This window comes from Microtus pennsylvanicus, chromosome 10, assembly GCF_037038515.1.
Source record: "Microtus pennsylvanicus isolate mMicPen1 chromosome 10, mMicPen1.hap1, whole genome shotgun sequence".
In the NCBI taxonomy this organism is placed as follows: domain Eukaryota; kingdom Metazoa; phylum Chordata; class Mammalia; order Rodentia; family Cricetidae; genus Microtus; species Microtus pennsylvanicus.
The window spans coordinates 13157085-13183826 of NC_134588.1; the positions used below are offsets into that span (position 1 = coordinate 13157085).

Genomic DNA, 26742 nt, shown 5'->3' on the forward strand with positions numbered 1-26742 from the left:
TGCTCTTCCAGAGGTTTTTGAGTTCAAGTTCCAGCAACCACATGTTGGCTCACAACCATAGTGAGATCTGGTGCCCTTTTCTGGCATGCAGGCATATATGCAAAAGGAACAGTGTGTACATAATAAATCTTTAAAAAATGCAAAATCACAAAAAAAGGTTTAAAATAAATAGATAAATCATAGATGTTGTAATTCTGCTGGCCTGCCCTGTCACCTGGGTATCCTGTCCCTTTAAGAGACAAGCTCTGGCTGCTCCCAATTTCCCCTTCCCAGCGAGGCAAGCTGATCTCCTGCCTCTTCTCATCCACTTTCTGAGTGTCTGTTCTTCTTCTAAAGAGGCAGCCTCTGTCTTCTCTTCCTCCCCACTTTCCTCTCTTTCTCTGTCCCCCTCCCCTCCATAACCCCCTAACCCTTATTTCTTATACTCTCCCAATACCCACTAAATAAACTCTACACCCAAGCTCTCTCGGCATGGCACACCTGTCTGTCTCCCACCTTCCGGGGTCCCCCACCCACAATGGGACCCCACCAGGGTTGCGCTGCCATAAATCACAACAATAGCATATTCTATAAAAGTAAAACAGAAAAGGGAACTGAGCTACAGGGGAGTTGACTTTAAGCATCAGATGTGCTGGCAGAGGCAGTCCTCTTGGCTGTGGAGCAACAAAATTTGCTTCCGACCTGGCTCTCAGCACTATAAAGTCAGCAGCAATTTCTGCTGTCCACTCTCCCTCGTTCCTCCCCGTTCTCCACCTTGTTTCTCTAGCCCTACAGTCAGCTCAGGGTTTGCACGATGGCCTTCCTAGAACACCGTTGATGGCTGCTGTTGGCCAGAGTGTGAAGAGTGAAGTGAGCCAGCAGAGGTGTCTAGCACATTTCTCTGGCTAGAACACAATGCCTACACTGGCTGATTTATAAGGAAAAGACTCTTCTTGCAGTTCTGGAGGCTGGGACACCCAAGGGTGGGTGTCTGCTGAGGGCCTTCTTGCTGCATCATGCAACAGTGGAAAGCAGAGGCAGGTAGGGGCTGAACCCCTAAATAGCACCTTTAATCAGGACCTCCACATAATCACCTGCTCCCACAACTGTTCATTCATTTGTAAAGTTACCTTATCACCCCCTAGGAGCCCCACTTCTCAACGTGGTTGCATGTGGGTTAAATTTTCAAATGTGAACTAGAGGAACAAAAAACGCAGAGGTGGGGGCTGGTTGAGGAGCCCGAGACAAAGAGGGGAAGGGAGAGCTAGCTGGATAGGGTGCTCAACGGGAGACCAGGGAGAGGAGAGATGGTCAATTTGGGAACTGAATTCATTTTACAGGATGCAGGTCTCAAACCCAGCCCACTTAAATTCTGAATCCTACCAATCTATCTCCCCCGTCTGTTGTGTCCCCTTAGCAGTGTGAAAAGGCTCTGAAGGGGCGGGAAGAGAAAAGAGATGGAGGCAAGAGCCTCACTCTGTTTATGCAGTCACTGCTGGTATCTTTGCCTGTTCCTCTGCCTGTGTGACCTTGTCTTGAGACTGCCGAGTCTCCAGAAAACAGTCCATATGAAAAATACACATTGTTTTTTCTGTGTGTGGGGGGAGGGGTGTTCATGCAGGTATACATGTGTACAGGTGTACCATGCCTCAGACTCCTTCTGTTTTTCATTTCAGATTAGGTCAACCCTGGACCTGAAATGTCTCCAAATAAGTTAGACTAGTTAGTGTTGACTGAGGTTTCTGTCCTGCCCAGTTCCTGCACTCGTTACGTCCCAAAGAAATCACACAGAGGTCTACATTAACTATAAACAGATGGGCCCAATTGCTGAGGCTTCTTATTAACTCTTACAACTTCTATTAGCCCATTATTCTTGTCTATGTTAGCCACGTGGCTCTGTACCTTATTCAGCGAGGCAGTCACATCTTGCTTCTTCTGTGGCTGGGTCAGGACTGCAGATTAGGACTTCCTTCTTCCTAGAACTCTCCTGTCCTTATTGACCCGCCTCTACTTCTTGTGTGGTTGTCCCGCCTATACTTCCTGCCTGGCTACTGGTCAATCAGCGTTTATTTAAAATATAATTGACAGAACACAGACCATTGTCCCACACCAAATTAGTGTCAGGATCTGCCTATTACTGCCTCCTGTCTCATTACTGAGATAGAGAGCCATTGTGGCTGATTTTATGCACGGGTTTGGGGGATCAGACTTGGGTCCTTATGCTTGTGAGACAGGCACTTTTACCAGGTAAGCCATCTCCCCAGCTCAAGACCTTCCTTTTAAAAGAAAAATGTATTACATTATGCAGTGGGGAGGGGCTGTACACCATACCATGCATGCAAACAGAGGAAATGTTTTTAAAAGCTGGTTTTCTCCTTCCACCATACAAGATCTAGGGATCAAATTTGGGTTGTCAGACTTGTCAGCAAACACCCACTATGCTATCTCATAGCTCCCAAACCCCACCTCAAATGTGTTTTTATTTTATGTGTATGAGTATCTGGTCTGCAAGTATGTCTGTGCATGTTGATGTACATACAGAAGCCAGAAGAGGTCATTGAATGCCAAAGAACTGGAATTGTAAGTCACCATGTGCTGGGACTCAAACCCCACCATCTGGAAGGGCAGCCAGTGCTCTTAACCACTGAGCCATCTCTCCACAGCTCTAGACCCTCTCTCTCAAGCAGCAATTCTCTGGGCCCCTCCCAGTGGCCCAGAGCAGCCATACAATTCTCCAGAGGGCTGAGTATGTGAGAAAGCTGGCTACTGTGTCAGCAAAAACCAAGGCAACAGAAACAGCCCTGCCTCTCTAGCGGCCTCCCAGGCACTGTCTGTCACCTCTGCAATGTTAGCTAGCATGGCATTTTGTCTGAATTAGTTCCTGATATCTAAAACTTGGGAGGATGCAATAAATAGGTGGGTAAGTAAATAGATAGATGGATAGATGGAAGGACAGATGGGTGGGTGGATGGATAGAGATAGACAGACAGACAGATAGATAGACAGATAGATAGATAGAATATAGGAAATTCAAAAGAAATGTCTGCCAAGTTGGGGAGGTGTCTCAACAGTAAAATGCTTGCCTTGCCAGTACAAGGCTTTACCATAAAAAAATAAAATAAAATAAAAAATAAAAATAAACAAGCCAGGCATGATGTCATTGCTTGCAATCCCAGTATTTAGGAGCCAAAAGCTAGCTAATCGCTGAGGCACAATGGCTCTCCAGCATAGCCACAAACAAAGAAAAAAGACAAGACGGATGGTGCCTGACAGATAACAGCTGAGGGCCCCGGCTCTGCACATACGGTCACACAAGTACAGGCACCTGCAGACACATACACACACACACACACAGATAACAGCTGAGGGCCCCGGCTCTGCACATATGGTCACACAAGTACAGGCACCTGCAGACACATACACACATACACACACACACACACAGATAACAGCTGAGGGCCCCGGCTCTGCACATACGGTCACACAAGTACAGGCACCTGCAGACACACACACACACACACAGATAACAGCTGAGGGCCCCGGCTCTGCACATACGGTCACACAAGTACAGGCACCTGCAGACACATACACACACACACAGATAACAGCTGAGGGCCCCGGCTCTGCACATACGGTCACACAAGTACAGGCACCTGCAGACACATACACACATAGATAGATAGATAGATAGATAGATAGATAGATAGATAGATAGATAGATAGATAGATAGACAGACAGATAAATCAGGAGGTTCAGCAACGGCCCACCCCAAGGCCCTGCCACCCATGGCCTAGAAATCCTGTTTGAGCAGGACACCTGCCTGCCTCCCTTGGGTGTGAGACTGACTGCTGCATTGGTCATCATCACCTCTGTCTCCTGCTGCACTGGAAACACTAAGAGAAAATGAATACAGCACACAAATGGACCATGAGAGGCACTAAAGCAGGACTATTTCTCCACATTACAAAGCATTTACTTTGTAACCTACCGTTTTCTACTTACCTGTGGGAAGGTCAGAATCCAGAATCATGAGATTCTCTGATTCTCTGGTCACAAGGTGGGGGATTGTCCGATGATGTTAGTTGAGCTAGGAAGACCCTTCCTGAATGTGGACAGACCTGACCCCGGGTTATACAGTGGAGGACACAGCTGAGAACCAACATTGACCCCCACTGCCTTATGATGGATGGGTACAACGTGACTTCAAGCTCCTATAGCCTTGACTTCCCACCAGGATGAACTGTGCCCCGAGCTGGAATAATCCCTCTGGGCCAGTGAGATGGCTCACCAGGCAAAGGCACTTGCTGTCGGGCCTGGTGACCAGAGTTTGAGCTTCCATCCTTGGGACCCACATGGTTGAAGAGGGTACTGACTCCCAAAAGTTGTCTTCTAACCTCCACATGTGTGCCATGTTACACACACACACACACACACACACACACACAGAAGCAAAATATATATCAAATTTTTAATTAAAAAAAAGCCCTTTCATGAGTTCGAGACCAGCCTGGTCTACAGAGCTAGTTCCAGGACAGGCTCCAAAGCCACAGAGAAACCCTGTCTCGAAAAACCAAAAAAAAAAAAAAAAAAAAGAAAGCCCTTTCTCCCTTAAGTTGTTTTTTTGAGGATGTTTTATCATAGCGACAGAAAAAAAAACCTAACACCCCACCCCCTCACCCCTCCATTCTCCACCCCCACATGATGCACCATCAGCCAGTGAGAACCCAGTATTATCCACATGGGAGCCTCGCTTGCCCAGGGGCTGAAATCACACTCAGTGAAGCTTTGCTCAGGCAGCCCCTGCCTCAGGCAGAGCAGCTCTCTGAGCAGCTGGAGTTGGCAGTCATGGTCAGCTTTGCTGATGCGGGTGCTCCAGGAAATGACACTGAGCGGAGGCTGGCTGCAGGCATGGGGCTTAATGAACTCCCTTTGCGGTCTGCAGAGGCTTCTGAACCCTAACCTTGGCTTTGGGCCTGGGGACAGCTCACTAATTCAAAACTAGAAGTCCTTTGTCTTCCTCCACTGTGTAGATTAAGCTTCCCACTGTTCAGTGTGCTGTTTTACACCTCTAAAACATTCGCTCATTCGGTAGGCAATGCTGAGCATCTACTGTGAACGAAGTGACCTTCTCTACCGGTCCTCTGAGAGCGGCAAACTACAGAAATATCACACAGGGGCTGGGGATGACTCAGCTAGCAAAGGGCTTGCTGTACAACCATGAGGACCAGAGTTTGAGTCCAGACACCCACATTAAAAAAGGAGGAGGAAGAGGAGGAGGATGAGGAGGAAGAGGAGGAAGAAGGAGAAGAAAAAATTAAATTGGGCATGTATAGAATATTATTTTAATTGTGTACATATGTGTTGCATTTGTTTCACCGTGCCTACCTAAGGGACCTGACTGGTCTAATAAAGAGCTGATTGGCCAATAGCTGGGCAGAGAAATGATAGGTGGGGCTGGCAGGCAGAGAGAACAAATGAAGAAAAATCTAGGCTTAAAAACAAAAAAGAGGAGATTGAGGGATATACTTAGAATAAGAAGCCAGGCAGCAGACATAAGAAGCAGCAAAAGTAAGATATACAGAAAAAAGGAAGAAAAAAAAAGCCCAAGGCAAAAGGTAGATAAAGAGAAACAGGTCAATTTAAGAGTTAGCCAGAAACTAAGGCTGAGCATGCATAACTGATAAGAAGTCTTTGTGTCATGATTTGGGATGAAACACCATGACCAAAAACAATTAGGAGAGGAAGCAGTTTACTTAGCTTAGGCTTCCACATCATAGACCATCACTGAAGGAAGTCAGGGCAGGAACCTGGAGGCAGGAGCTGATGCACTTGATGCACAAGCCACCCAGGGGTGCTGCTTACTGACTTGTTCCTTGTGGCTTGCTCAGCCTGTTTTCTTATAGAACCTAGGACCAACCAGGGACGGCACTGTTTGGGTGGAAAGTTCCATCCGGAGACCCCTTCCCTATGAGTTGCCTCAGTCTAAACTCCACCCCCAAGAAAGTCGGCCAAACAGTGACCCCTCCTCAGAGATGCTCAAGGCCACTCCCACAGCGTTTTTTTAACTGCACCCTAGAGAACAAACACATGGTTTCCTGTCTTCCTTCCCCATCTCCTTTCTGAGGGCCTGGAAGGCCACCAGAGAGTGCTATATCCAGTAAACCTGGGATTTTTCTAATTTAGTTTGATTTGATCTGATTTGGATTACATCGGCGAAGATGTTTATTGGGCCACAAAAACTTTTCAGGCACCACCAAGAATGGGCTGGGCCCTCCCACATCAATCATGAATTAAGAAATGCTCCACAGGTCTGCTACTTAATCATATGGAGACATTCTCTCTGCTGGGTTTCCTCCTCTCAGATCTCTAGCCTGTCTAGGCAGCACAGACACATCGCAGGAGCACTCTTATTTATCTGAATACTGAATCTCTTACCTGTTCACATATTGTTTCAGCACCCCTAACACCTTTCTGGGGTGGGGTACACATGTATGCAGGTACATTTACATATGCAGAAGTCAGTGCATAACCTCCGGTTATTTCTTAGGCACCCTTCTTTTTTGAGGCAAAGACAGTCTCTTACAAACCTGTGATTCAGTAGGTGTTAGAAATATTTCTTAGACGAGACTCTCTGCCCATGCAAATAATTCCAATCAGAACAAATTAGACCGAATAAAAGATGGCCATGTTTAATGCAGTGACCCTGGATGGCACCGGGAAAGCATGGCGAGGGGGAGAGAAGGGAGGCCACGTGAAACCCGGAGACCACATGTTCATTCTCTGGGGGGCAGCTTAAATAGCCTGTGGGAGTGGTCCTGACCCTCTCTGTGGAGGGGTAACTGGTTGGTGGGCTTTCTTGACCCTCCCTGGGGAGGGGTTACCTCTTGGCAAGCTTTCCCGGAGGTGAGGTGTGGAGTCCGGACCAAGGCAACTCCCAGGGGAGGGGCTTGAAATGGATGCCAGGGGCTAGGGTGACGCTTCCAACCTAATATCCCAGACTCCTTGAATATAGGGTTGTCAGGGGGCTGGGATCTCACTCCCAACCAAATAGTAAGCTACAGTGGCTAGCCAGTGAGCTAGGAGGGGGCATGGGCAGGGGTAGGGGCGAAAGTGGACAACCAGTCCTAGCCTCCCCAGCACTGGCTACTGTAAGGACACGTGGACAAGCCTTGATTTTTTCCAATTTGTTGAGAATGAACTCAGGTTGAGTTTGTTAGGTGTGCCAGTTAATGTTAATCACCAACTTGGCGGAATCTCTCCTGGAAGTCGGGCCTCTGGGCATGCTTTGTAGGGGTTATTTTGATTGGCGTGAGGTGGAAGACCCACCCAATTTGAGTGGCTCTGATATTAGACTGAATAAAAGGGAGAAGCCAGCTGGGCACTAGTGTGCTTTCATTTCTGTCTCCAGCTGGAGAACCAGACGTGAGCAGGTGCCTCAAGCTCCGGCTACTTGGAGCTCCCCACTGTGCCCCAAAGTCAATCGTTTCTACTTGGGTTGCTCTTGTCAGAGTATCTAATCACAAACAACAAGAAACATAAGACACAAAGCCCTAACATCTTAAAGAAAAGCCAAATCATCCCCTCATCTTTATGCTAATTTTAAAGGCAACTCCACCCAGATCAAAGTTAGGTTACCCTAGGATTTCCTCTTGGTCTTCTTGGGCTAGGGAGTAATCCCACAGATCATCAAGGGTAAAACGGTTCACGTGAACACCGAAGATACAGTTGAAACTAGCCCAACAGCACGTGACTACAGCCCAACTACTTAAAAGACTCTAGCTGAAGCACGGCTTGAGCCAGAGTACAAGGCTAGCGTGGGCAACACACCAAGAGCCCATCTCCTTAAATCATTTCGATACAACCGTAAAAGGTAATTGGCCTTGCTTCACAGTTGAGAACTTAGGAAGGACAATTCCTCTCCAAGCCAAGAAGCACATACAGCTCCCTGGATGCTGGCTGGGGTGCGCTCCAATGGGCAGAGTGCTCGCCTGCCAGACACAAACTAGCACTGAAAAGAAAAACTAGGTATGGTGAAGCCTGGAATTCCTGCTCTGAGCGCGTAGAGGCAGTGTTAGGAGTCAGAAGACATCCGAGAACACTGAGTTCTATCAAGTTGTAATTAGTGAGTTTTTATTTAAGCTACAGCTGTCCTCAGTTCCCATGGGTGGCTTTGTAACTGAGCTAAAAGGAGAGGGCTGCTATTAAAGCCAAAGGCCACGATTTACTCTTGTGAGAGAAAGTCCCAGGTCTTTTGCACTCCTGCGATTCCTCCTGGTGTTGTCTCAGGAGCCACAGACTTCTAAGATGGAGTCCTCAGCTGCTACATCCCCTGCTGTCTCTGGCTCCTGTGAACCCAGTCACTGGCTCACATTTATGCAGTTCTAAAGGTTGATATCTTAACTGTGTTGACTGTCCTTTTTACTGTAAGTAGCCAGTTTGTGACACCACAGGGCCCTATTGTAACAATCAAAAGCGAGAGGGGAGGATTTTAGCTGATGAGTACTATTTCTTCCTCTCTTCCACATAGATATGGGGACAGGGAAGACACAGACCAAGACACAAGGGCGTCCCCCATGGGGTTCCAATTCCAGATACTTAGCAGGAGGCAGTTTTCTTTAGCTATCAAGGCAGGAAGATGCGGGAGTTCAAGGTCATTCTTGGCTAAACAGCGAGCTGAAGGTCAGCATTGGTCAGTATTTGTCTCAAAAAAAAAAAGAAGTTATAAAACACACATACAAACCCAACACTGATGCTAGCTCAGCTGTTATCTATCTCCCAAGCAGGTGAAAGACTTGGATAAATCCAGACCCCTCTAGCAGAAAGAGCAGAGCCAAAATAATCTAGCAGGGAGAGAAGAACCAAAAATCTAGGTTAGCCAGTTCCTAACCTAGGTAACTCTGTTCCAGGGACTAGCTGACCATAAAGTTAGATTATAATCTTGAGAATAATCTTGAAACAGGGAGTTACCCCCTTGTGATTATCACTGGTATTTTCGGAATTTTCCAACAATGCCCTCCCTAACCCCTTTGAGTTATTGGGCTATGGTTTCTTCCCTTAAATACCCCTTCTCCCAGCTACTCGGGGTCAAACTCTCTACCCCTGCGTGGGAAATGAGTTTCAGCCCCAGTGCACTGTTTCCTGTCCTGTCAATAAACCTTGTGTGATTGCAGCAAGGACGGTCTCTGCGGGGTGGGAGGGGGGGTGTTATCCCGAGACTTGAGTGAGAGTCTCCCCACTCCTGGGGCCTTTCACAGGAAACCCACAGATCCACCTCTTGTCACCACAGCCAAGTGTGGCCTGCAACCCAGTGGCGCCCTGAATAACCATTCTCTCACTACACGATTTCACATCCTGGCTTTTTATAGTTTAACAGGGCGACGGAGTCTAGTTCACAGGAACTGACTCTAAAGGTGACGTGTCATCTGCAAACCGGAGCGTGTGTGGGTGCGAGAGCTTGCAGGTTTTTGCCTCTCCCTGCGACCGCCATTGTCAGGTTTGTAGCTGCCAGCTAGGGAATAATAGAAGCAGATTCCCTGCCATCATGCACTGCACAGGGCTTGCGTCAGAATGAGACCACCTACAGGCAATGCCTGCACACTTTGTCAGTGTTAGGACAACACAGCCCACCTGACCTACCCTACAAAGCCACGTGGTTCTCAGGCCATGAGATGCTGTGTTAAAAATCTCCCTGCCTGAGTTTGATCCTTAGGATCCAGCAGTGGAGAAAACTAGTTCCGGCAATCCTCTGACTCCACTGGCACCACTGCAGCACAAATACCGGAAAGAGAACAGGAACAGCCAGAAGGACTGTGAAGTGGGCATGTTACAGCCCACGCGACCATGATCCCACAATGGCAGCAGCCGCCTACAGCGGGCCTGCAGAAGGTCTCTCAAGAGCCCCTACAGCCCATGTGACCCAACCCTTACCTGCCAAACTATACGCTACTGATGGATTCTAGGTGCGCCGGCTGGTGTATGTCAACTTGATACATTCTAGAATCATCTGAAAAAATACCTATGTAAGATCCAGCTACAGGCAAGCCTGTAGGCATTTTCTTAATTAGTGATTGATGAGAACGGGGCCCAGTCCATTATGGGTGGGACCAATTCTGGGCTGGTAGTCCTGTGGAAATGTAAATCGTATAAAACCTTTCCTCCCCAACTTGCTGGTCACAGTGTTTCATCACAGCAATAGTAACCCTTAAACTCTAGAGGAGGGGCAGGTGTGAATTATGAAACAAAACAGGAACCTGGAAAAGGGAGTAGAGAGGATAGGGCATTAGGGGTAGGAGGGAGACAAGAGGCAAACGCACTACCTCCAGGTAGGACACTATCAAAAATCCAGGTATTTACTCACTCGTTCATTTATTGATTTGTCCAGACAGGGTCTCTCTGTGTAGCTTTGGACCCTGTCCTAGAACTCACTCTGTAGACCAGACTGGCCTCTAACTCAGAGATCTGCCCGCCTCTGCCTCCTGAGTGCTGGGATTAAAGGTGTGCGCAGCCACCACCGCCACCCAGCTATAAAATGTAACTCTTATCCCAAAACCTTGTAAAGACTGCATCTTCTACCGCTTTCTGTGACAACCACTCCCACTTTCCTGCCAACCTCTATTTCCTCTGCCTAACAGACCTGGGTATTGGTTTGTCTTGGGGGTGGGATATGGCACCTGCTCACATGCATGTCCCAGTACGTGCACCCCTACACGGGTGGGGGCCCAAGGGGCGTCCTACTCTGTCACAGGGTCTCCCACTGAACTTGGAGTTGGCTGGCAGGCTGCAGGCCCCAGCAACTCTCCCATGTACCCCCAATATCACTAGAGTAAGAGCCACACCCAGATTGGGTTGTTTTTTTTTTAACTTGGTACTGGGGATCTGAATTCAGGTCCTCAAGCTTATGCAATTTGTACTCTTGGCCACTGGGCATTCTCCCCAGCCCCTAACTCATCAAACCATGCCCTTATGTGGTTTCTGCCTTCAGCTTGTGTTCAACATTTCACACATTCCTACGGAGCTTGCCCACTTCTGACAAACCAACTAGCTGCTACACAGCATCACCCCAGACATCCAAAGGTGGCACTTTAACTGTCGGTGGCCCCCTCCTCCACTCCCCAGCTGAGTCATCTGCACCTCAGTCTGCTACCCAGCCCGTCCTCCCTCAACCATCCAGTACTAGCGGTTTACACAGCTTCAACAGCTTGGGTGTGGGTCACTGTCCGGTGAGGAAGTGTTTTTATTTATACAGTTCTTACTATAATGGCCTTGACAGTTAATCTCGGTTGTCAATTTGATTGGACCTAGGATCAATTAAGACAGCTCCCTCTAGTCTACTAGGGTATTTCCCAGAAAGACTGACTGCCGAGAGCATCTGCTCTGCTGCTGCCGTCAGCAGTCACCCTTCACTCAAGTCACTGGGGGACTAAGCCTGTCTCTGCAGTGTGCAGACAGCCACTGGTGAACTAAGCAGTCCGTATTATACAAGCAAGCCAATCTAACAGATCCCTTTTATAATGTCCTCATTGCAAGAATCCTGTTCCTCTAGAGACCTGAATACAGCTAGATACCAAGAGAAAGTACTCCCAGCTTGTCAAAAGCCTTCCTGTCAGGAATGGCTAGGAAGCTCCAGCTGAAAGAAAAACAGTTCAGAACAAATAAAACTTGAGTAAGAACATGGCTTGGGCAGCTCTTCTTCTGCCTATCCAGGAGCTAGGAAGTCTTTCTGGTGCTTCCCTCTAAGAAACCCTCACTATAGCTTATTTATTCTGTGTGCACATTAATGTGCAAGTCCTTTCTCTCCTTACACCATGTGGGATCCTCAGGTCCACAAGACTAAACTCAGGTTATAAGGTTTGATGGCAAAAACCTTCCCCCACTGAACCATCTTGCCGGGCCCTATCTGGTTTTTTTAGTTCTGTTGTTGTTTTTGAGTTTTATTTTTAATTATACGTATGCATGTGTACTGTGTAGGAGTACACGAATGTGCAGGCGATTGCCCAAGGAAGCCAGAAGAGAGCATCACATTTCCTGGCATCTCTGAAGCTGCAGTTACAGGCAGTTGAGCCACCAGACTGACATGGGTACTGGACAGCCAATGCAGGTCCTCTGAAATGTTGTGGTCTAGCTGCCCTCATTCCCCCTGACCGACAGCGAAACTTCCTTGTGGTCTATAATTGACAAGGATGTTTGTGTTCTTTCTGGCCAGTGGTTTTCCACAGAAGCAGGAGAGGTATAAAAGACTCAGGGCAAAATAAAGGTTGCTGTTCTTCCACCTGAAAAGAAGGCTCCGTGTCTCAATCCCGGCACCCCCGCTAGTCTCGGCATCCAGGCTGCGCTGGGGCAGCATGAAAGAGCCATGATCTCTTCGGCTGCCCTGGATTCCTAGAATTAAAGCACAGTTGAGGCTGAGGCTATCCATGGTTGGTAGAGTGTTTGCCTAGCATGTACAAAGCCCTGGACTCGATCCCCAGCAGGACAGCACTGGGAATCAGACCTGAAAGCCTGGCACTCAGGAACTAGAAGCAGGAAGATCAGAAGTCTAAATAATCCTCAGCTACACAGCAAACTGAAGGCCGTCTGGGCTCCATGAGACCCTGTCTCAAAAAAATAAATGAAGAATAATTCTGGGAGCTGTGTATCTCAGTGGTAGAATGAACGTTTAGCATATGTGAGGCCCTGGGTTTAATCCACGGGTCATCAAAACAAAGATAAACTAAAACCAGAGGCACAATTTCTTGACATCTTCAATTCAAATACCTTTAATCTCCTGGTGGAGGTAGATTCCAGACATTGCCTGTACTTCACATTAGAGCCCAGGAGTGGCCAGCGGTGTCTTGGTTAGAGTCACTGTCACACAGCAGTACATGCTTACCACTCTGGGCTCCTTCACCCTCAGAGAAACATCAGCAGTTAATTCTCTGCGGAGGAGAGCTCAAACAGAAGCACACTAAGTTACAAAGGGACCAACAACAGTTTTATTGCTTTACAAGCCAGCAATGAACACAACTAATTATCAACATGACACTTCAAAACTCTCCGATGGAATTACAACACCAGAGGTACGCCTTCGCTCTAAGTGCAATTTCACTGCACTGTTAGAACTCAAGTTCAAGAGTTAGGGAGGTGCAGCGGCACTGGCGAGAGTCCCAGCTGCTTGGCAGGCCGAGGCAGGAGGAGGGCTTGAGCCCAGGAGGTTGAGCCCAGTCTAGACAACACTACAGGTGGGACATCACACCCTCTGTCTCTGAATAGGGAAATCTAGACCGTTTGGCAAGAGCTTTAATGTCTCCAGCAGAACCCACACCTGAGCAACAAAGCAAGAACCTGGGGAACCTCCTGTCTCTGAGCGTGCAGCTGAAAAACCTACTCAGTCCAGCCTGTGCTAACACTGAGCATTTAACAACCTTCCTGGACACTTTCAAGAGCCTAAACCTGTACTCAGGAAGTGGAAACAGAGGTGTGAGTCCCAGGCCAGCCTGGACTATTTCCCTGTCTCAAAGGCAAGCTAACAAAAAATAGCCTAATAACCTATTCTAACCCCGCAAAAAGACCATGAAGAAAGCTGGTCTCCACGCCCAACCACACAGAGCAATCACATCTCATGCCTGCTCCTTCCCTGCGATGGGAATTAAGGTCGGCCTTGCCTCACCCCACTGCAAAATGAGGGGCTGAACCTAGGCCTTGAACATGCTAGGACGACACAGTCGCTGAAACACCCTCGTCTTCTAGGTTGTATGTCACAAGGTCTCACTCAATTAGCCAGGCAAGCCTTGAGGCCTGAATTTGCCATCCTCCTGCCTTAGCCTCCTGAGTAGCTGGAGTACAGGACTGCACTCTCAGGCCCCACTTTCCAGTCAGCCTTAAACCACCACCTGATAAAAGCCAGTGTCAAATATCCCACTGCACAAACAAGAAGCCCAAACTATTATCAAGCAAGAAAGGGGACATTCCTAAATACTTCCTATTTTACTGGAAATACCAACAGCTTCCTTTCACAGGGTACAAAAAAAAGTAGGGTATTTTTGTTCATTGGATTTTGGGTTTGTTTTTTTTTTAACGTCCCAGGGATGGACCCAGGGCCTCACCCCTGCCGGGCAAGTGCTCTACCACTGAGCTACATCACCAGCTGTGACTGTTAACAATTTCAGTCCTGCCCCAGGAATGGCCAGATATGCATTCTTATACTATCTAAAGAGAAGGGTCGGAGTTCACAGGGTTTACATGACTACCATGAACTACACATTTAAATGGTACTGATAGCCTCAAAACCTGAAATTTCTTATTCCAAAAAATACTACCAATCACATGGAATTTTTAAAGCCAAGTTTTACTTTCTTCCACACCAAACAGCACTGCTTTCTGTAAGAAGACGCTCCTTGGGTACAGCTAAGGGATAAATGCACAAGGATGGCTTTCTACTCCCAGACCAGGTCTAGTGCCTGCTGGAAAAAGGTCTCATGGCTCACGGACACGGCACAGGTGTTAGCTCACGACAGGTGTGGGGACGACAACTGCTAGGCAGGCAGGACGTAAGGTGGCCTCAGAAGACAAGGTGCTCCAAGCAAACAGACATCACTTCAGAGAAGCTCTTTCTAAACTGGCCTTGCTGAGCTGGACTGTGCAGCTCCATCTGCTGTATTCTCACGGCAGTGAAGGAATCAGGGCCTCTAATTTTCTCGGCCAAAAAAAAAACCTTAACTAATTTACACGACTTACAATAAAAAGGGGAAAATAAAGTTCCCTTGTCTAGTCTCACACTATATCCGGGCTAGGACTGGGAATGAAGCACAAACTCGGACCTAGAAAACATGGGTCACTTCTGGAAGAATCACAAACAAGACAACAAACTTGTTAATCACATCAACAGTCCGGTAAGCAAGAAAAGAACTTTTACCAAGAGACCGACATTTACACTTTCGACAAAATGGGAATACAACAAAGTACACAGCAAGTTCACTGAAACTTCAACAAAAATCCTATCCGTGGAAAGGGCTTTTATATATCCAAAAAGTATCTCAATTCTGATACACACACCACACAGCTGGTTACGAAAATAAAGAGCAGTGTTTAGCAACTGGCGTGCTAACTACAGAAGAGGCACCGTGCTACCCTCCCTAGCAAAGGCCGGGTCGGCAAGGCCAGCGCGGGGAGAAGCTTCTATTTTTCACCACCAGCCGCCGCCGTCTCCTTATTAAAGCCACGAATGGAAAGGTCATAGACCACTTCTTCTACTTTCTTCACATCGTACTTCAGGCCATCGTAGCGCTTCCTCAGCGAGTCGTTTTTCAGGTTGAGAAGGCGGAAGCCTGAATCCAGCTCGTTGATGAAAGTCGAGATGTGAAGGGGCCGAGAGTAGTCCCCGGCCGTCACACTGTTGACAGACAGCCGCGACTGCACAGGAGAAATCAGGGCATCACTGTGAGGTTTCTCCCTCAGCACCTCCTCCCAGTAACCGCTAGAACCTGAAATCTAGACACCTACACTGAACTGGTGCTCCGCGTTCATGTACATGTTAAGCAAGAACCCACTAAAACTTGAAACTTGTCTTCTGATTTCCATGCAGACTCCATGGCACATGTACACAAACACAAAACATGATTTTTTTTCTTCCCACAAAAAAAAAAAAAAAAAAAAGGTGGCCAGCACAAGGAATGACAGCAAGTTTGTCCTGGGGCCTCCACATGGACATTCACAGATGTGCACCTGCACACACAGGACCACACCCAACACCCACACTTCTTACCAGCTCACTGGCAAGAATTAAAACTCCTGAGAGATAATCTTCCACATCCAAATGAAATCCTTTTTCCCGATCTGGTTCAACTAAAAAACACATCAGAATAAAAAAGACAGTCATGATATGAAGGCAATTTAAGTAGAAGAATAAAAAGATACACACATATACATTAAATGAAGAGATGAAAATCTTTTCTAGCTTTTTAGAGTGTTCCCACCCTTACCAACTCTACAGATACTACTGCATGTGGCTCATGGTGGCCTCCCAGCCTGACGACCTCGGTTCAATACTAGGAACTGACTGATGGGACAGAAGGGAAACCAACACCCAAGCTGTCCTCTGACCTCCACACGAGCACATTCTGTGCACACACACACAATGCACTGCAGTTATTGGCCTTACACACACACTCACAAACACAGAAGATAGTTCTCACCCGACACCAAAACCTAAGCTAATATACAAGACTCTACAGATCACACGGAGGCACTTACTGCCAAGAATCTCCGTAACCGCCTCTCGAGTCACCAGGGTCTCTGTTTCCAAATACACTACGAAGGCCGCCAGGAAGACAAGGCGCTGGAGCACAAACCGCCAGTGCTCATGAAACCTGCAGCAAAGGTACAGCAGGTACCAAGTTAAGGACTACCACAAGGACATACCTGATATGGCTCAACCCAGTGGATTAGAAACGGCGTTCTTCTACAAACAAAATCTGTGTGCAACCACAATATGTAAAACAAACAGAAGCCATTCATCACTCAAATACATTAAATAGATTTGGTATAAGTTTGATACGTTCAGATTTATAATATTTACTTGTAAGCTTAATCAAGTAGAATCACAATCCAATTTTTTATTAATATAAAAATTAAAATTGAAGAGGGCTCAGGTGGTATAGTGTTTGCCCTGGACTCTAGTCCACACACAGTATAAACCAGGAATGGTGGCACACTTTGTAATCCCAGCACTCAGGAGGTAAAGGCAGGAGGGTGAGATGTTCAAGGCCATCATCCCTTACTATATACCAAGTCTGAGGCCCCCTGGGCTAAAATGAAAAGAAGGGAAGGGGGAGGAATGTTGCAACTAAATTACAATCTCAACAAATAAAATTTTCTAAAGTAACAGTTTCCTTGTAAATTGTTTGAAAGTAAATATTAGAAAATATGAAAATGCAGCCAGGCTGTGGTGACGCACGCCTTTAATCCCAGCACTCGAGAGGAAGAAGAAGGTAAATCCCTGTGAGTTCGAGGCCAGCCTGGTCTACAAGAGCTAGTTCCAGGACAGCTAGGACGGTTGCACAGGGAAACACTATTGCGAAAAACCAAAAAAAAGAAAATATGAAAATGCTAGTCTTACTGCCATTATTATCAACATAATCCTGTGGTTCCTTCTACAAGACTTTTACCTATCCATATGAAATCATCCTGTCCCTTCAGAGCCTGATGTTACCAACAGTGCCCGTTTTCTTACAGACCTGTAGTACTGCTCGGCGGGGAACTTGGTCTTCAGAGACGTCAGATGCGTCTTCACCGTACCAAAATGTTCTCGCGCTTTCAAGCACCTCTTTGGAACTGGTCAGAAAAGATAGTCATGTTTAATAATGAAAAACTTACCAAACTGTAAACACAGTCCTTGCTTAATAATCTATGTAGTCTACCTGGACATGAAACAACCGAAAACCAGAGACTAGTATCCCTCAGCATCTACTCCTACCTGTCCTCCGATACCCAATTGTTGCTGCCTCACAGCGATTCTCAGACTGATAAGCTCTACATCACTACGTAAATGACTTGCCTTAGAAATCTGCAAGCTGTTACTATAAGACTCCATCAGAAAACCATCTCAGCTCTTAGCTACACTGGCTGCATCTTACAACAGAGATCCGCCTGCCTCTGCTGCCCACGTGCTGGGATTAAAGGTGTGTGCCACCACCGCCCAGCTAGATTTACAAGGTTTTTAAGCAGCTGTAATTAATGCCAGTAGAATGTCACAGCAACAAACATCCTTATTTAAACCACACTATGTACAAGTTGAAAACCAATCAAAATACTAAGAATATAGCAAATCCATAAAATGATCAAATCACTACGCTCCAATTCTTACTGCTATAAAAAAGCAAAACGGACATTTTACACAATAAAATGGCATGGATGTATTGGGTATATCTTTTTAATGGAAAATGGTTTAGAGACTGATAGATTGCACAAAAATCTTCAAAAGGAAAGCAAAGCACTTACTGTCCTGAAACCCTGTGCCCTGATGGACCCCTTGAAGCAGGGTCAAAATCTCTCGAGCAGTTTGTTCTAAACTCTGTACAACTTTTCGAATTTCCTAGAGAATTAAAAATAAAAGTTAGATAAGGTCAGTGTAATCATTACCACAGACACATATAAACAAGCCACCACAACCTCACATGCAGGCACAGCCCTCAGGACCTTCACAAGAAAGGACTCTTCAGGCGTGAACCCACACTCTTCCACGGACTACTTGTCACTAAAAGCCTTAGATTCCTCAGGGGGCCAGAAGAGAAAAACAGCCACCTGCCAAAGTACCCACCTGAGACACTTTAAAAATGAACAGTCAGCAATGTAAATGTTGTCTACAGAACAAAGACTTGTTGAGAGGTTTTCATTCATTCATCCACACACTCATTAAGCACATTAGTGACGGGCATTAGCAACCACTGAAGAAGCAAGCAATCCCTTTTGGCAATTTAACAAATAGGACACGTAAACATTTTTTTAATTTTTCGTGATTTTAAAAGCTAGCAGAAAAGCAATCCTTTACGTTTTAAGGTCAAGACGAGAACTACAAATTGTTCTCGTGGTGACGCCCGTTTCTGTAATATCAGCACGAAAGACGCTAAAGGTTATTGAGCTTCAAGTTCGAGGCCACACAAGGTCTCCGGTACAAAAGGAAAGAGTCAGCGAAAGCAGGAGATAAATCCCAGCAAAAGCAGACAGTACAATATCTGAAGCACTAGAGAAATGAAGTAGTAAATGTGAACACACACACAGTGACAAATGTAAACTGAGATCAGGGAGAGACACCTTATGAGCCACAGCAGCATCTAGATTTTTGTTTTAATTCTATGTGGGATGAGAAGCTATAGCAGAGTTTGGTGTTGGTTTTGTTTTTAAGGAAGGATAGTAAGTACTTTATAAGAAAAAAACACCAGCAACCAGTACAGGAAAGGTGTACTGACTGATAGCACCGGGCGTTAAGGAAGCCTGGGACTGGAATGCTGAAACAGTGGTATTTCAAAGTGGCAGGAAGGAAAAGTGACATTCAAAGAGGCAGGTGATGCTGAGGAGCAAGAAGAGAAGTAGAATCCGGAACCGAGAGGCGGCCTAACCTGAACCCATCGGACCCGAAAACAAGAGACCGAGCAGGGGCGGGACCAAGTAGCCCAGCCTGGCAAGGAAAAGGGAGAAAGGTGGGGAGGCTCGCCTCTCGGATGTCCTGCTCGGCAGCCAAAAAGCCCTGCAGCTCCACGAAGATCTCGCTCACAGACATGGCGCCGGCCGCCCAAAAACCAGCCAGCGCCGGAGCCCCGCCGAAGAAGCGCGTCTCACGGACTAGCAGCGAACTCGCTCGTACAGCCCGTCGCTGTCGCTATCGCCGCGTCCACCGGCTCTGCGCCACCGCTGGCGCCGGGGTCTTCCCACAGTCGCGGCGCGCCGGAGCCGGGGCTGCCCGCCGCGCTGCCTGAGGCGCCGCGCGCAATGTCCCGTGCCGGGCGCGTGTCCCGATGCCGGACAGCGGCACTAAGGGCGAACCTCGCCTGCCGCCCGCAGATAGGCATCTCCGCAAACAGCCCTACGGAAGGGGCCTCGAAGGCACGTGGCCATAGGCCAGCTGATAGGCAGCTCCAACTGAGGAGGCGGGGCCGAGGGCGGGCACAAGTCCTAGGCATCTCGGGAAACGGGGAGGGGAGGGGGTGCCTTAGCGGCACGTGGCTCGAAGAGGGCGGGGCCTGCGGATGGTGCCGTTTGCTTATGCATATGCATATGTTATTTATATACTTCAAACCAAGGGAAGAAAAAATAGTTCGCGTGCTTCACAACAAACAACATGCATAAACTGAGTGTAAAAGAATGTCGAAAGAAGTAATTTGTTAAACAAAAACAGTAAGTGGTGGCTGCCTTTAACCCCAGCACTCTGGAAGCAGAGGCAGGAGGATTTCCTTGAGTTCGAGGCCATCCTGGTCTACAAAGCAAGTTCCAGAACAGCTAGGGCAGTTACACAGAAGAACCCTGTCTCGAAAAAGAAAACAAAAAACACCTTGGGGCAGTCAAGTGCTCATTTGTCATTCATCAGGGTCTTAACTAGGCTGGTGTTGAGGTCATTAGGTAGCCTTGAACCTTCTGATCCTTCATCTCCCCAGTGCTGGGTTGACATGGAACACAATGCCCAGCTTTAAGTCATCACCTCATCAAACTCCCATGCCTGCCATTTTATGCAACCTTCTGGGGAAGTTTCTAAAAACTCCAAGTTCAGGGATGTGGCAGACAGGAGGACAAATACCTCCAGTAGCAACAGTTGGGAAGAGTGGCTTAAGGAAGATAAGGGCCTCTTTCTCTGCCGAGTCCTATGTCCAAAACAGAAATCTCTGGCCTCCTAGGCAGACCACACCAAGTGACTATAGCTGGTATGCAAACCCAGGAGCTAGAGAATACAGGCAAACAGTCAGCTAGAGAATACAAACAGTCAGCTAGGGAATACAGGCAAACGGTCAGCTAGGGAATACAGGCAAACGGTCAGCTAGGGAATATAGGCAAATGGTTGAAACCCACTGGGTCCTGTGACTGCCCATCAGACAGAAAGACAGCAACTGGGAGTGTGTGGCTTGAGATAGCTTTCCTTTTCACTTGAGGGCATGGCTTCTCTCACCAAATTACAAATTACTAAACCTTATCTCTAAAAGTTAGAGTTACATCTCTGAAAGGTACGTTGGGGAACGTCTCATATCTGCAGTCCCAGCTACCTGGGACAGAAGTAGAAGGACCTCTGAGTTAGGAGTGTAAGGCCAACCTGGGAGCACCACTGAGTAGCATTGTGAGACCCCCTTCTCAGAGTGGGTCAGGAGAGCAGCGCTGTAAGACACCTATGTAGGGGTGCAGAAAGGGTAGCTGGGCCAGCTGTGGTGATGCACACCTGTGTAACCGGCATGTTCAACAGCCAAGGCAAAAGGATTGGAAATTTAAGGACTCTCTAAACTAAGAGTAAGACTAGGTCAGAAACAGAGGCGAGGGCACCAAAAGTGCATGCCAAACAGAGCTTCTGTCTTTATGAATCTAACTATACCTCATAGAAATGTAACCCTGGAGGCTACTAATCTAACTATACCTCATAGAAATGTAACCCTGGAGGCTAGTTGCTTGAGTGCTTATCCAGTGTTAGGTCCAAAGAGCCCCCCCAAAATTGTGGGTATTAATGACAATGTCCTAAACAGAAGCATTGTTACTGGATAAATGGAGTCCTGAAGGTGAGTTTTACCGGGAACCTCCCTTAACCCACCCAAAGGTCATCTACCCCAGGCAAGGGCATCTAGTTCCTGACAATCTGAACAGCCTAGGTTCCAGGAGCACATAAACTGGGAGTGGGGGTGCACACCTGTAACCCCAACACTTGGGAAGCAGAGGCAGGGGAACCAGGAGTTGAGGTCATCCTCAGCTCCACAGTGAGTTGCGGGTGAAGGAGTGTTCTCCAGTGTCGGGCTTTGTCTCAGGGTTTTGACTGTAATGAAACACCGTGACCCAGACAGCCTGGGGAAGAAAGGTTTACTCTTCCAGGTGACAGTCTACCACTGAAGGAAGTCAGGACAGGAACTCAAACAGGGCAGGACCCTGGCTGCAGGAGTTGATAAAGAGGCCATGGAGGGGTGCTGCTTACCTGCTTGCTCTTCATGGCTTGCTTGGCCTGCTTTCTTATAGAACCCAGGACCACCACCCCAGCGATGGCACCACCTTCCATGGGCAGGGCCCTCCCCATCAATCACTAATTAAGAAAATGCCCTACAGTCTTGGCTACAACCTGATCTTATGGAGGCATTTTTGAGGCTCCCTCTTCTTAAATTACTCTAGTTTGTATCAAGCTGATAAAACTATCCAGGATAGGCTGGTTTCATGTTATTTTACAACATCCTCAAAGTTCATCTGCATTTTAGCATGTAGCCAGACTTTAAAATCCTTTGTAACATTGAATGAAATCAAATTTTACCAATTGTCTGTTGACCAGCATTCAAGTAATATCCACCTTTTGGCTGGCTTTCATTTATTAGTAGCATCTGTGGGTGTGTGGGGTGTTAGATTTCTGAGGCAGTATAACAGAAAGCAGAAAAAAGTCCTCAAAAGACTGGACTGTTTATTTCAAACATCGAGGGACAGGCACTCTTCTGTGGGAAATGGGTGCCTGTCGGGGGCGGGGGTACAAATGAGGAAACGGTTTGCAGCTGTTGGACCCTAGTGTCCAATCACCGAGGAGGAGGAATCACCCCAAGAGACCATCTCTCATCACAAATGATGTAAAAGCATGAGGATTTTTATTAATTCTGTCATGACAGGGTCTTCCAGCAGTCGGGAGGCTAGAAGACCCTGAATGTCTGGCTATTTTTAAAGAGAAAAACCACAGAAGGAAGGGGTGTCTGGGGGTTGTTCTTTAACTATTATGATTGGCTTATTCAAAAAGGCTATTACCAATAATTGGCTGGAGAGTGGTTGCCAGATCAGATGAGGTAAAGGGAAACTTCTGAGGGTCACTTTGCCCCTTTCCCAGAGACTAAGTCAAAACATCAGTAACTGAGTCATCACCTAAGGGTTATCATGCCCCTATTCAAACAGATGAAAAGTTCCTAACATCTTAGTACGTGCATGCATAGCTGTTATGTCCTTGGTTCCAGGGGAGAAGGGGAAGTACTAAGAGTTGTCAGAAATGGCTTCAGAATTGTCTTAAAGTTCTACACAGCCATAGGAGGCTAAGATGGCTCCACAGTCTCTCTTCCCTGGAATTGTCTGCTTCAGGCAAGACAGATTGTTTGGGAGATAGGTGATCTCTGCAAACACTCCTTTCAAACTGAGCAAAGTCATTTATAGGAATCCTGCTTTATGGCCTGGGCACCCTATCAAGTATGGTGTGAGTATGGATGCATAAGCCACAATGTGTGTATGTCAAGACTGTAATATTAATCTGGGGGCATCACCCCAGCCCTTTAACATCCCTATATCCAAGAAGTCTGGGATGATTGGAAGCCCCAGGCCTGGAAGTTGTCCTGGCTTGGACTCCAACTCCCAGCCTGCTAAGTAAGCACTGACCCCTCCCTGGGGAGGGTCAGGACCACTCCCCCAGGATATTTAGGCTTGTGCCAGAAAGAAGAACACATGGTTTTTGGGTTGGGGCGGATCCCCCCACCTCTGTCTCTCTCTCCCTTGCCATGCTTTCTCAGCCACCCAAGAGTGCACCATTTATTAAATATGGGCATTTTAATTTGGCTAATCTAGTCCGATTGGATTTCTTTGCACCAGCGGAGCCGCTCATCTTAGGAAAGATTTTTCCTAGCAGAGATCAGAGCACAACTTCTGCCCATGGCTACGGAGGCTGGAACTCAGGTCCTCATGCTTGCAAGGCAAGTATTCTACAAACTGAGTTGTCTCTCTTCTGTTTATTTCAGAAAAGTCAGAGCTGATGCTGCTGGGTGTGGAGCCGAGCAATGCAGTGCTTGCAGGCATGGCATGCACAGAGACCGAGTGCAGTTTCTAGCCCAGGACAGAAAGTCAGGAACAGCCAACCCAAAGACCTCTGTTTGTCACACTTAAATAAAGTACCACTCTTTTAAAATATTAAAATTATGCATTTAAAGTATTTATTTTTAAGTCTGTGTAACGGGTGTTAGCAAGAAGCCAGAAAATGGGATCACATCCCGCAACTGAAGTTCCTGGTGTTTGTGAGTGTATGGGAGAGGGCACAGTAAAGAAACTGCTTACATGAACACTCCGTTAAGGGGAAGGTTTTTACTGTAGGTAAAAGAGAGGGAAAAAATACAGAAGCATCCGGAAGAGTCCAGAGCAGAGAGAAAAGCAGACCAGACATGGCCAGGGCCAGGAAAGAGGGAGAGTAGGGAAGAGGCAGAGATAACAAGAGATGGGGCATGGTGAGGACTAGTGAGATAGTCCAAGAGAATAGCAAGATAGAGCGAGGGAACACCGGATGGACAAATTTGTCCTGTGTTCATGGAGGAGCACTATTTATTGGCTTGTTCCCATGGCTTGCGTATTGCTTAGCGCAACCTGCCTTTTTCCCTCTTTCTTTCTTTCTTTTTTGAGACAGGGTCTATTGACCCCTGGTTGTCTTGGAACTTGCTAACTAGACCCTAAACTAGGCTGGCCTCAAACTCTCAAAGATCTGCTTGTCTCCACTTCATGAGTGTTGTGATTAAAGATATGCACCTCTATGCGTAAACCCTGGCTTCTGCCCAGGACCAGCTGCCGAGGGGTGGCACCATCCACTATGAGCATTAACACATTAATCAAGAAAATGTCCCACCAGCATGCTCACAGGCTGATCTAATGGAGGCAATTTTTCAATTGAAGTGATCCCTTGCCAAATGACTAATCTGCGTCAAGTTGTCAAATACTACCAAGCACACCCCTTGTCAGAAAGCCCACTTTTTGCAGCAGATCAAAGACTTACTGAGATCCATAACTAGTCAAAATGCAGAGGCTAAGGGGCCTCGTCGGTGCCCTGTAGCAACAGATGTACCTACAATGAAATCCCTACAATCGTGGAAGAGTGGCCGGAGTGTAAGAGTCGGAATAGCAGGATGCCTGTCAAGAGGTGGGATCTTCTAGACACGATAGGGAAGCTGCACCCGGGAAATCTCAGCAATATGGTTGCCTGAACAAGACATGCATAAGGACGGCGTGGATGGGAGGAATTTCACAAGGCCTTACCCCTAGATGAAGAGCTACAGGCAATCCATGGCTGCTGAAAGAGGGAGAATCTACCTTAAGGAAAGAGCCCCCTATAGGTTAGCCAATCCCAGGAGGCTGGTCCCAAACACCTAGACATGTGAACAACCGTAAATGGGCTCAGCAGGAAGTATATGAAGAGTTCATGAATGGGAGAGCGAGTGATAGGGATATGGGAGGAGTGGAAGGGGCGAGGGAGTGGGGGAATGATGGAAATACATAAATACAATATTTGTGTATGAAATCTCAACAAATAAATGTTTTTAAAGAAGCTGGGACAGGCCCAGCCCAGGCCGGGGTGCAAGGCAGCCAAAGGACACAGGGAAGGAGTCACTCCATGAACAAGTGTGAGATGGAGAGAGGGGAGAAAGAGCAGAGGAGCGGTTGTATCCTATGAAAAGAGGCAGAACTGGGGATGTGTTGGTGGCGAGTAACAGCCTAAGATGAGAGGTCTGTGCCATGTCTCCATCTGTAGTGCTACCGAAGCAGGAGTCTGTGTGGATGTCTGTGGCTCATGAGGACATCCATGGTCTGGGCTGCCCGCCATCTGGGGATATGTTGATGACCGAGTGCCACGCTAAGTTTGCTTGCCCCTTGCCATTGAGCTGGCCTCAATGATGTAAGCACAGGGAAGCTGGAGGGTTGATCAGATCAGCTACCACCCAGACCCAGATTCAGGGCTTTGAGGTGGCCCACCCCAACATCTACCCCACGTGCGAGCTGCTGGAGCTTGTGAAGGGACCGGTCCCGCAGAATCAAAGCTGCGGGGTCTCCCTGACTCAGGGCAACAGCAGGATATCAGAGAGGAGTTCTGGTGAGCATTCAATATGGATGGTGTAGCAGAGCCAAAAGGTGCCTCAAATCAAACAAATGACTCTTTGGAATGAACACTTGCAAGTAAAGCCACGTGGACAAAAGGATATGCGGTGTGACACACTGCAGCATCCACAGGGACATGTTTTTCTTTTGTGGGAAGGCTACAAGGGTGGAGGATAGATATGGATGGACTGGGAAATGGGTAGGGTTGGGGTGCAGAATGTGAAATTCACAAAGAAGCAATTTTAAAATTATGGGGGAAAGGTTGGATGTGAGGCTGATGAAATGGCTTAGTGTTGAGAGCACTTGCTGCTGATGCAGAAGACCCAGGTTCTCTTTAAACACTTACACAGTGGCTCACAACCATGTGATTCCAGTTCCTGGGGATCCCAATTCCTCTGGCCTCTTCAGACACCAGGGATACATGGTGCCCATACATACAAGCAGGCAAAACACTTATACACGCTCTTTTATTCAGATACACATGCTTGTGGTCCGAGTGCTGGGGATTTGAAGACTGGAGATCCCTGGCCAGCCCGCCTAACCTCACTGGTGGACTATGCCAGTAAGAGACCCTGTGTGAAAGGAAGTGGACAGCATTCCCAAGGATGGCACCGGAGGTTGTCCTCTGACCTCCACATGTTCTTTCACCCATGAACGCACTCACCCACACGTGGACAAAGGCTTGGAAAACATTTCTTTTTAAAGATTTATTTAGTTTTAGCCTGGTGAGGTGGTGCATGCCTTTAATTCCTGCACTTAGGAGCCAGAGGCAGTCAGAGCTCTGAGTTTGAGGTCAGCCTGGTCTATGTAGTGTGTTTCAGGACAGCCAGCACTACGTAGTGAGAGCTTGTCGCAAATCAAACAAACAAAAAGATTTATTTATTTGTGTATTAATATAGGTATTATATGCAGATGGGTACAGGCGCAGCCGGAGGCCGGAAGAGGGTAATGGATCCCCTAGAACTGGAGTTACAGCACTTGTAAGCCACTTGATATGAGTTCCAGGAATCAAGTTCTAGTCCTCTGGAAGAGCAGTACACTCTCTTAACTGTTCTCCAGTCCCTTGAATAGACGTTTCTCAAAAGTTGCCCAGATGTCTCCTAAACATGTGAATAATGTCCCTAATCACCAGAGACTGCAACCCAAACTACCAAACACCACTGAGCGCGTGAGCACAGGCACAGAAACAGAGAGAAAGGAAAATGTGGAGAAGTAGGAATGCTTGTGCAGAGCTAACGAGA

General features: G+C 47.3%; 1 protein-coding gene across 1 annotated transcript; it reads right to left on the minus strand.

Moving 5' to 3' along the window:
• Positions 1-12928: 12928 nt before the first annotated feature.
• Positions 12929-19382, minus strand: Tsn (translin). The gene is made up of 6 exons (XM_075987658.1): positions 19167-19382; positions 17954-18047; positions 17191-17287; positions 16208-16323; positions 15720-15799; positions 12929-15367 (listed from the first exon to the last, which is right to left on the minus strand). The coding sequence occupies exons 1-6, from the start codon at positions 19230-19232 to the stop codon at positions 15134-15136; spliced, it is 687 nt and encodes a 228-aa protein (XP_075843773.1). The 5' UTR covers positions 19233-19382; the 3' UTR covers positions 12929-15133.
• Positions 19383-26742: the final 7360 nt, after the last annotated feature.